At 47.5% G+C, this 12,182-nt stretch overlaps 1 protein-coding gene across 1 annotated transcript in view; it reads right to left on the reverse strand.

Moving 5' to 3' along the window:
* Positions 1-12,182, reverse strand: part of LOC143283002 (protein still life, isoforms C/SIF type 2-like) — a 121,832-nt gene that overhangs the window by 40,133 nt on the left and 69,517 nt on the right. Inside the window, exons 4-6 of the mRNA XM_076588978.1 lie at positions 11,389-11,558; positions 7,024-7,121; positions 1,763-1,906 (exon numbers count right to left, since the gene is read on the reverse strand). Coding sequence (XP_076445093.1) covers positions 1,763-1,906; positions 7,024-7,121; positions 11,389-11,558 — 412 coding nt within the window. The remainder of the gene's footprint in view (positions 1-1,762; positions 1,907-7,023; positions 7,122-11,388; positions 11,559-12,182) is intronic.

Here is a 12,182-nt window from a genome sequence, read left to right on the forward strand (position 1 = left end):
ATGACTGAGCGAACAAAAACACAAGCACATTTTTTTTATTTCTTATCTCAAGGGGCACAAGTCAATATTGTTGAGAAATGCAAAGTGGTTGTCTCCCATGTGCTGCATCCCAAGACTGCATTCCTGAACTGGCGTCTCAGGGTAATCCTCAGCTGCCAGCATCCACATCCTTTTCAGCTCACTGTGTCCCAAGTCTGTCCACAGGCTCTGTCTCTGTTCCCTTCAACCCTTCTCACTCCCAGAACTGACTTCAACATTTATTGTATGGTGCTGTATTGTACTGCAATGCACTGTATTGCATTGTATTGCACCATATTGCACTGTATTGCACCATACTGTATTGCATTGTATCACACCATGTTGCATTGTATTGCAATGCACTGCATTGTATTGTACCATATTGTATTGTATTGCATTGTATTGCAGTGCACTGTATTGCATTGTATTGCACTGTATTGTATTGCATTGCAATGCACTGTATTGCATTGCACCATATTGTATTGCATTGCAGGGCACTGTATTGCACCATATTGTATTGCATTGCATTGTCTTGCACCATATTGTATTGTATTGCACCGCACTGTATTGCAATGTCTTGCACTGTATTGTACTGTATTACACTACACTGTATTGCTCCGTATTGTATTGTACTGTATTGCACCACACCATATTGCATTGTCTTGTACCATATTGTCATATGTTCTGATGTGTTCTAACATCCAAACTTTGCCACAAAAACAGTTTTCTATTTATTAACTCTCTCCATACGAACGGCGAAAGAGATGACAATTACAGCATTTCATCGCAATTACCATCATCAAAATATTGCAAGCGGAAGGCTCCTACACTGAAGAGGTGAATGTTGACAAAGAGTACCGCAATTGTGACGACGGAAGCAAAAGGTTGGATCATTCAGACACCCACTGGAATCCGGTGGGGGTGGGGTGGGGGGGGGTCTGAAGAAGAGACGAGAGGGCTGGCCGTATTGAGTGAGTTACAAAGAAAAAAAATCTAAATCAAATTATGTTGTGAAATCAGGTCTAGAAAAGCCTAGCCAGTTCCAAACAAAACCAAAACAGAACAATCAAACAACAAAAACTGTGACCATAATGATCATGAAAAAAGCCATAAGTCTCCCCAAAATCCATGTACTTATGCTAACCATATCTATGAAACCACAACAATTTTCCCTACAATCCATGTATTCCATATATATATACTAACCATGTCTATGAAGCCACAGCAAGTCTCCCCACAATCCATGTATACACACTAACCATGTCTATGAAGCCACAACCAGTTTCCCAAGAGTCCATGTATGCACACTAATCATGTCTATGAAACCACAGCAAGTCTCCCCACAATCCATGTATACACACTAATCATGTCTATGAAGCCACAACCAGTCTCCCCACAATCAATGTATACACACTATTCACATCTATGAAGCCACAAGAAGTCTCCCCACAATCCATGTATACACACTAATCATGTCTATGAAGCCACAACCAGTCTCCCCACAACCCATGTATACACACTAATCACGTCTATGAAGCCAGAGCAGGTCTCCCCACAACCCATGTCTACACACTAATCACGTCTATGAAGCCACAAGAAGTCTCCCCACAATCCATGTATACACACTACCCACGTCTATGAAGCCACAGCAAGTCTCCCCACAATCCATGTATACACACTACTCATCTAATCATGTTCATGAAAGTCTCCCCACAATCCATGCACTCCATGAACCCACACTAACCGTGTCTATGCTGGTTTCCAGTTTGTCGAGCTCCGAGGAGAGCAGTTTGAGGGTGTTGTCTTTGCCGTGCTGTCGGGCGAAGGAAGAGGCACAGGCCGAGTGCACGGCTCGGATCCAGTTCTCCAGATCCATCTGGGTTGTGGCCTGAAGGGAAACACAAAACATCACTTTAACCCATTGACTGCTGCTCACGAGTGGGGCAGAATATCCCGTTTAATGTCCCGTCACACCGACTGTTTAATGTCTGTTTAATGTCCCGTCACACTGATCGTTTAATGTCTGTTTAATGTCCTGTCACACTGACTGTTTAATGTCCCATCACACTGACTGTTTAATGTCCCATCACACTGACTGTTCAATGTCCCGTCACACTGACTGTTTAATATCTGTTTAATGTCCCATCACACTGTTGAATGTCCCATCACACATTGACTGTTTAATGTCCCGTCACACTGACTGTTTAATGTCCCATCACACTGACTGTTTAATGTCTGTTTAATGTCCTGTCACACTGACTGTACAATGTCCCGTCACACTGACTGTTTAATGTCTGTCACAGACTGTTTAATGTCTGTTTAATGTCCCATCACACTGACTGTTTAATGTCTGTTTAACTCACTCAGTACGGCCATCCTCTCTTCTCCTCTACACAGACCCCTCGGATATCCAGTAGGTGTCTGAATGACCCAACCTTTAGCTTCCGTCGTCAGAATTGTGGTATTCTTTGTCAACATTCACGTCTTTAATATAAGAGCCTTCCGCTTGCAATATTTTGATGATGTTAATTGGGGTGAAACGCTGTTAACATCGTCTCTTTCGCCGTTCGTATGGAAAGAGTTAATGTCCTGTCACACTGACTGTACAATGTCCCGTCACACTGACTGTTTAATGTCTGTCACAGACTGTTTAATGTCTGTTTAATGTCCCGTCACTCTGACTGTTTAATGTCCCGTCACACTGACTGTACAATGTCCCGTGACACACTGACTGTTTAATGTCTTGTCACACTGACTGTTTAATGTCTGTTTAATGTCCCGTCACACTGACTGTTTAATGTCCTGTCACACTGACTGTACAATGTCCCGTCACACTGACTGTTTAATGTCCTGTCACACTGACTGTACAATGTCCCGTCACACTGACTGTTTAATGTCCTGTCACACTGACTGTACAATGTCCCGTCACACTGACTGTTTAATGTCCGTCACAGACTGTTTAATGTCCCGTCACACACTGACTGTTTAATGTCCCGTCACACTGACTGTTTAATGTCTCGTCACACTGACTGTTTAATGTCTGTTTAATGTCCCGTCACACTGACTGTTTAATGTCCCGTCACACTGACTGTTTAATGTCTGTTTAATGTCCCGTCACACTGACTGTTTAATGTCTGTTTAATGTCCCGTCACACACTGACTGTTTATTGTCCCGTCACACATTGTCTGTTTTATGTCCCGTCACACTGACTGTTAAATGTCTGTTTAATGTCCCGTCACACATTGACTGTTTAATGTCCCATCACACTGACTGTTTACCCATCACACTGACTGTATAATGTCCCGTCACACTGACTGTTTAATGCCTGTATAATGTCCCGTCACACTGACAGTTTAATGTCCAATCACACTGACTGTTAAATGTCTGTTTAATGTCCCGTCACACACTGATTATTTAATGTCCCATGACACACGGACTGTTTAATGTTCCATCACATTGACTGCTGTATGTTCCATCACACTGACTGTTTAATGTCTGTATAATGTCTAGTCACACTGACTGTTTAATGTCCAATCACACTGACTGTTTAATGTCCCGTTACACTGACTGTTTGATGTCCCGTCACACTCAATGGTGAATGCAGACATGTGTTAAAGTGTTATGGTTTGAAAGGCGTGAGGGTGTGGGGTGAATGGTGAGTTGTTATGGTTTGAAAGGCGTGAGGGGTGTGGGGTGAATGGTGAGTTGTTATGGTTTGAAAGGCGTGAGGGGGGTGGGGTGAATGGTGAGTTGATATGGTTTGAAAGGCGTGAGGGTGTGGGGTGAATGGTGAGTTGTTATGGTTTGAAAGGTGTGAGGGGTGTGGGGTGAATGGTGAGTTATGGTTTGAAAGGTGTGAGGGGTGTGGGGTGAATGGTGAGTTGATATGGTTTGAAAGGTGTGAGGGGTGTGGGGTGAATGGTGAGTTGTTATGGTGTGAAAGGCGTGAGGGGTGTGGGGTGAATGGTGAGTTGATATGGTTTGAAAGGCGTGAGGGGGGTGGGGTGAATGGTGAGTTGATATGGTTTGAAAGGCGTGAGGGTGTGGGGTGAATGGTGAGTTGTTATGGTTTGAAAGGTGTGAGGGGTGTGGGGTGAATGTTGAGTTGTTATGGTTTGAAAGGCGTGAGGGGGGTGGGGTGAATGGTGAGTTATGGTTTGAAAGGTGTGAGGGGGTGGGGTGAATGGTGAGTTGATATGGTTTGAAAGGTGTGAGGGGTGTGGGGTGAATGGTGAGTTGTTATGGTGTGAAAGGCGTGAGGGGTGTGGGGTGAATGGTGAGTTGTTATGGTTTGAAAGGCGTGAGGGGGGTGGGGTGAATAGTGAGTTGTTATGGTTTGAAAGGCATGAGGGGTGTGGGGTGAATAGTGAGTTATGGTTTGAAAGGTGTGAGGGGGTGGGGTGAATGGTGAGTTGTTATGGTTTGAAAGGTGTGAGGGGTGTGGGGTGAATGGTGAGTTGTTATGGTGTGAAAGGCGTGAGGGGTGTGGGGTGAATGGTGAGTTGTTATGGTTTGAAAGGTGTGAGGGGGGTGGGGTAAATAGTGAGTTGTTATGGTTTGAAAGGCGTGAGGGGTGTGGGGTGAATAGTGAGTTGTTATGGTTTGAAAGGTGTGAGGGAGTTGGGGTAAATAGTGAGTTGTTATGGTCTGAAAGGCGTGAGGGGGGTGGGGTGAATGGTGAGTTGAGGTGGGATTTAAACCCAGGAGGAAGGTGGCAGAATGGTCAAGACACTGGACTGCTGAAACACAGTGTGCTGATACACAGTCCTTGAGACACTGGACTGCTGATACACAGTGTACTGATACAGTCCAGTCCTTGAGACACTGGAATGCTGATACACAGGGTGCTGATACACAGTCCTTGAGACACTGGACTGCTGATACACAGTGTGCTGATACAGTCCTTGAGACACTGGTCTGCTGAAACACAGTGTGCTGATACAGTCCTTGAGACACTGGTCTGCTGATACACAGTGTGCTGATACACAGTCCTTGAGACTCTGGACTGCTGATACACAGTGTGCTGATACAGTCCTTGAGACACTGGACTGCTGATATACAGTGTGCTGATACAGTCCTTGAGACACTGGTCTGCTGATACACAGTCGTTGAGACACTGGTCTGCTGATACACAGTGTGCTGATACCGTCTTTGAGACACTGGTCTCCTGATACACAGTCCTTGAGACACTGGTTTGCTGATACACAGTGTGCTGATACAGTCCTTGAGACACTGGTCTGCTGATACACAGTCCTTGAGACTCTGGTCTGCTGATACACAATCCTTGAGACGCTAGTCCGCTCATACACAGTGTGCTGATACACAGTTCTTGAGACATTGGTCTGCTGATACACAGTGTGCTGATACAGTCCTTGAGACACTGGTCTGCTGATACACAGTTTTTGAGACACTGGTCTGCTGATACACAATGTGCTGATACAGTCCTTGAGACACTGGTCTGCTGATACACAGTGTGCTGATACACAGTCCTTGAGACACTGGTCTGCTGATACACAGTGTGCTGATACACAGTCCTTGAGACACTGGTCTGCTGATACACAGTCCTTGAGACACTGGTCTGCTGATACAGTCCTTGAGACACTGGTCTGCTGATACACAGTCCTTGAGGCACTGGTCTGCTGATACAGTCCTTGAGACACTCTGCTGATACACAGTCCTTGAGACACTGGTCTGCTGATACAGTCCTTGAGACACTGGTCTGCTGATACACAGTCCTTGAGAAACTGGTCTGCTGATACACAGTGTGCTGATTTAGTCCTTGAGACACTGGTCTGCTGATACACAGTGTGCTGATACAGTCCTTGAGACACTGGTCTGCTGATACACAGTCCTTGAGACACTGGTCTGCTGATACACAGTGTGTTGATGCAGTCCTTGAGACACTGGTCTGCTGATACACAGTCCTTGAGACACTGGTCTGCTGATACACAGTCCTTGAGAAACTGGTCTGCTGATACAGTGTGCTGATTTAGTCCTTGAGACACTGGTCTGCTGATACACAGTGTGCTGATACAGTCCTTGAGACACTGGTCTGCTGATACACAGTGTGCTGATACAGTCCTTGAGAAACTGGTCTGCTGATACACAGTGTGCTGATACCGTCCTTGAGACAGTGGTCTCCTGATACAGTCCTTGAGACACTGGTCTGCTGATACACAGTCCTTGAGACACTGGTCTGCTGATACACAGTCCTTGAGATGCTGGTCTGCTGATACACAGTGTGCTGATACAGTCCTTGAGACACTGGTCTGCTGATACACAGTCCTTGAGACACTGGTCTGCTGATACACAGTGTGCTGATACAGTCCTTGAGACACTGGTCTGCTGATACACAGTCCTTGAGGCACTGGTCTACTGATACACTGTCCTTGAGAAGAAGAAGGATAAGTGAATCATTCAGCCGACACAACTAGCCAGAGAAGTGAGTTTATCTGAAGGAGGTAGGGGTCTCCACATGGCGTTTACCTCAAAGAGGTAGGGGTTCCCACATGGTGTTTACCTGAATGAGGTAGGGGTCCCCACATGGTGTTTACCTCAAAGAGGCAGGGGTCCCCACATGGTGTTTACCTAACAGAGGTAGGGGTCCCCACATGACGTTTACCTGAATGAGGTAGGGGTCTCCACATGGTGTTTACCTGAATGAGGTAGGGGTCCCCACATGGTGTTTACCTGAATGAGGTAGGGGTCTCCACATGGTGTTTACCTCAATGAGGTAGGGGTTCCCACATGGTGTTTACCTAAAAGAGGTAGGGGTTCCCACATGGTGTTTACCTGAAAGAGGTAGGGGTTCCCACATGGTGTTTACCTGAATGAGGTAGGGGTCTCCACATGGTGTTTACCTCAATGAGGTAGGGGTTCCCACATGGTGTTTACCTGAATGAGGTAGGGGTCCCCACATGGTGTTTACCTCAAAGAGGTAGGGGTTCCCACATGGTGGTTACCTCAAAGAGGTAGGCATCCTCAAATGCCCACATGGTGTTTACCTGAAAGAGGTAGGCGTCCCCACATGCCGTGCTGAGAGAGAAGATGTTCTCCCGCTTGGGATGTTCCGGAACAGCCTGTGCTATGCCTCCCTCGATCACTGCAACCACATCACCATGAACTGGGTTTGTTTTTTTTTTATGACAAAAATAATCGACACCATCACCATCAATATCATCATCATCAATGTCATCATCATCATCATCAATATCATCATCATCATATCCATCAATAACATAATCATCATCACAAAATATTCTTCAGAATATTCCTTTTAATTTTCCGTCTCCCCCCCCCCCCCCCCTCCCCCCTGTATTCACAGACTGCAACTCTTACAATCATGCTGCCAAAGTGACTTTTGTCATGCATGTGTTTGACTGTTTCTATAATCTGCCCTTCTGATTTCAGCTGCCACATTCTGTTTTCAGAGTGGGTGAATGCTCAGTGTGGATGAACAATTTTTCCATTCAATAATAAAACTGCTCTGCACTCATCCACAGCCACCCTCTCCCTCCCTCCTCTCTCTCTCCCTCCCCCCCTATCTGCACTCATCCACAGCCCCCCCCTCTCTCTCCCTCCCTCCTCTCTCTCCCTCCCTCCTCCCCCTCCCTCCTCTCTCCCCCTCACCCCCTCTCTCTCCCCCCCTCCTCTCTCCCCCTCCCCCCTCTCTCTCCCCCCCCCTCTCTCTCTCTCTCATTACTAAGCAATTTGCAATTTACTGACACAAAGCTTTTGAAATTAGAAATAAAATACGCAGTTGAGTGCTTGTATGTTTTGTTCGTGACAGAGAAGTGCTGGGAACTGTGGTATTCATTTAAACCTCTGAACTGCTTGTTCATACCACCACTTCAAGAGTAGGTGTGGCCTATACCGAATAAAGCATCCATGCCCACCTTCCATACCACACAGAGCACCAGCACAACACACAACTGCTTATTTTCCATCTTTTTTTTTTTTTTCCTTTCCTTCTTCTCCACAGTAGGCAGAGCACCCAGTTTGCCGAGGAAAGCTGTTTTTGTTGTTGTGTGTCTGTGGTACTGGGGCTATGCTTATTCAGGCAGGGAGGGAGGATGATATGGGGGTGTGGTTATTCAGGGAGGGAGGATGATATGGGGGTGTGGTTATTCAGGGACGGAGGATGATATGGGGGTGTGGTTATTCAGGCAGGGAGGATGATATGGGGGTGTGGTTATTCAGGGAGGGAGGGAGGATGATATGGGGGTGTGGTTATTCAGGGAGGGAGGGAGGATGATATGGGGGTGTGGTTATTCAGGCAGGGAGGGAGGATGATACAGGGGTGTGGTTATTCAGGGAGGGAGGGAGGATGATATGGGGGTGTGGTTATTCAGGCAGGGTGGATATGGGGGTGTGGTTATTCAGGCAGGGTGGATGATATGGGGGTGTGGTTATTCAGGCAGGAAGGGAGGATGATATAGGGGTGTGGTCATTCAGGGAGGGAGGGAGGATGATATGGGGGTGTGGTCATTCAGGGAGGGAGGGAGGATGATATGGGGGTGTGGTTATTCAGGGAGGGAGGGAGGATGATATGGGGGTGTGGTTATTCAGGGAGGAAGGGAGGATGATATAGGGGTGTGGTTATTCAGGGAGGAAGGGAGGAGGATATGGGGGTGTGGTTATTCAGGGAGGGAGGGAGGATGATATAGGAGTGTGGTTATTCAGGCAGGGAGGGAGGATATGGGGGTGTGGTTATTCAGGCAGGGAGGGAGGATGATACAGGGGTGTGGTCATTCAGGGAGGGAGGGAGGATGATATGGGGGTGTGGTTATTCAGGCAGGGAGGGAGGATATGGGGGTGTGGTTATTCAGGCAGGGAGGGAGGATGATACAGGGGTGTGGTCATTCAGGCAGGGAGGGAGAATGATATGGGGGTGTGGTTATTCAGGCAGGGAGGGAGGATATGGGGGTGTGGTTATTCAGGCAGGGAGGGAGGATGATATGGGGGTGTGGTTATTCAGGCAGGGAGGGAGGATGATATGGGGGTGTGGTTATTCAGGCAGGGAGGGAGAATGATATGGGGGTGTGGTTATTCAGGCAGGGAGGGAGGATGATATGGGGGTGTGGTTATTCAGGCAGGGAGGGAGGATATGGGGGTGTGGTTATTCAGGGAGGGAGGGAGGATATGGGGGTGTGGTTATTCAGGGAGGGAGGGGGGATGATATGGGGGTGTGGTTATTCAGGGAGGGAGGATGATATGGGGGTGTGGTTATTCAGGGAGGGAGGGAGGACGATATGGGGGTGTGGTTATTCAGGGAGGGAGGGAGGATGATATAGGGGTGGGGTTTTTCAGGGAGGGAGCGAGGATGATATGGGGGTGTGGTTTTTCACAGAGGGAAGGAAAATGGTATGGGGGTGTGGTTATTCAGGGAGGGAGGATGATATGAGGGAGGATGATATGGGGGTGTGGTTATTCAGGCAGGGAGTTTGATATGGGGGTGTGGTTATTCAGGCAGGGAGGGAGGATGATATGGGGGTGTGGTTATTCAGGCAGGGAGGGAGGATGATATGGGGGTGTGGTTATTCAGGGAGGGAGGATGATATGGGGGTGTGGTTTTTCACAGAGGGAAGGAAAATGGTATGGGGGTGTGGTTATTCAGGGAGGGACAGAGATACTGGGGGTGTGGTTGTTTAGGCACAGAGGGAAGTGCACAGCAAGTGCAATAACTCACTGGACACAACACCCCCACCCCCTTTCCCTGTAGCATTTTAAATATTTTTTCTTTATTACTGTTATCATCAGTCAGCCTGCCCAGGGCCCCTCCACCCCTCCATGCTCACACACCCTAACCCTCTCCCTCTCCTACCAGAATCAGATTTCTGTGTTCACTTTAAAAAAATTTTTTTTTTTTTACTTATCTTTTCTCTCTCTCCCCTCTGCCCAGCATAAGATTTGTGTGTTGCTTGTTTCTACTTTCTGACTCTTCCATCCCCACAAGAAAATATGTGTACAATCTCTCTCTCTCTCTCTCCAGCATAAGATTTGTGTGTTGTTTGTTTCCACTCTCTCTTACTCTATCATTCTCCCTCCCCCCATTCCCCATAAGAATACAATATATACATGTAATCTCTTTTTCTGTCTCCCACCTCCACCCCTTCTCTCTCTCCCTCTCTCTTCTTTCTATCACCTCCCTACCCAGAAGATTTATATGTAACCCTTCAACTTCTGTCTACTCATTCATTCATTCTTTCTCTCAGCATTACCTACCAGAAGATTTACGCATAATCTCTCTCTCTCTCTCTCTCTGTGTCTCTGTCTGTTGTTCTTTCTTTCTTTGTTTCTCTTTCTTTATTGATTACTGTCACAAGGTGACAAGGGACATAACTAGCAGCATGCTGTGTGTGTGTGTGTGTGTGTGTGTGTGTGTGTGTGTGTGTGTGTGTGCCATGAACATGAATGTGATCATTCCCTTCCCACTCAACTGACATGCCGGGCATCATCCACGACCTGTTGGGTTAATTAATTACATGGGCAGGGTGGGTTGGGAAGAGATGGGTGATAAAGGGAAATGGAAATTATATCATAACAAATAATATACTACTGCTACTGCAACTAATAATAACAATGGAAAAAAAAAAAAAAAAAAAGAGTGTGTGTGTGTGTGCGCCCGAATACACGGCCCGTGTGTGTGTGTGTGTGTGTGTGTGTGTGTGTGTGTGTGTGTGTGTGTGTTTATTGCATTGCGTTTTATTCTATTTCATTGTGATTTATTCCATTTTTCCATTTCTGACCTTTTTTTTCATTGTTTTGCTAAACTTCAACACAATTTAGACGAGTGGGTATATCACTGAAGACAGAGTATAGCTGTCTACATGGCGGGGTAGAGACGGTCATACATGTAAAAGCCCACTCATGTACATACGAGTGAATGTGGGAGAAGCAGAACAGGAATAGAAGACAAGAGTTTGCAGTGACGCCTCCTTGAGAAACTTGAGAAATAAAAAAAAAAGAAAGGGAACAGAGTTCAATCTCTGACCTTCATGTCCTAGACTGGGCTCCATCTCTCTCTCTCTCTCTCTCACACACACACACACAACACACACACACACAACACACACATACACACACACAACACACACACACACACCACACACACAACACACACACACACACACACAACACACACACACACACAACACACACACACACGCACACACACACAACACACACACACAACACACACACACACACAGCACACTCACTCACACACACACACACACACAACACACACGCACAACACACACACACACACACACAACACATACACAACACACACACACACACACACAGCACACACACACAACACACACACACACACCACACACGCACACAGAGAGAGTGTCCACACATACCCAGGATGTGCCTCGGGACAGTGTTGTGGTTCAGAGCGCTGTCCTCTCCAGAGTCGAAGAAGAGCAGCGTGGTCCCCTTCAGACACACCCAGTAGCGCTTCCACGTGCGGCGAGGAGCCAGCTCCACCTTCTTCTTCTTGTGGACCAGCCAGTTCTTCACCACCAGCCACCTGACAACACCAACACCCACCTGACCACACCATACCTGACAACACCCACACCCACCTGACAACACCACACCCACCTGACAACACCCATCTGACAACACCACACCCACCTGACAACACCCATCTGACAACACCACACCCATCTGACAACACCACACCGACCTGACAACACCACACCCACCTGACAACACCACACCCACCTGACAACACCCAACTGACAACACCACACCCACCTGACAACAACACACCCACCTGACAACACCCACCTGACAACACCACACCCACCTGACAACACCCACCTGACAACACCACACCCACCTGACAACACCACCCACCCACCTGACAACACCCACCCGACAACACCACACCCACCCGACAACACCACCTGACAACACCACACCCACCTGACAACACCACACCCACCCAACACCACCACACCCACCTGACAACACCCACCTGACAACACCCACCTGACAACACCACACCTACCTGACAACACCCACCTGACAACACCCCACCTGACAACACCACACCCACCTGACAACACCACACCCACCTGACAACACCCACCTGACAACACCACACCCACCTGACAACACCCACCTGACAACACCACACCCACCTGAC

The sequence above is a fragment of the Babylonia areolata genome, chromosome 6, assembly GCF_041734735.1.
Source record: "Babylonia areolata isolate BAREFJ2019XMU chromosome 6, ASM4173473v1, whole genome shotgun sequence".
Taxonomy (NCBI): Eukaryota; Metazoa; Mollusca; class Gastropoda; order Neogastropoda; family Buccinidae; genus Babylonia; species Babylonia areolata.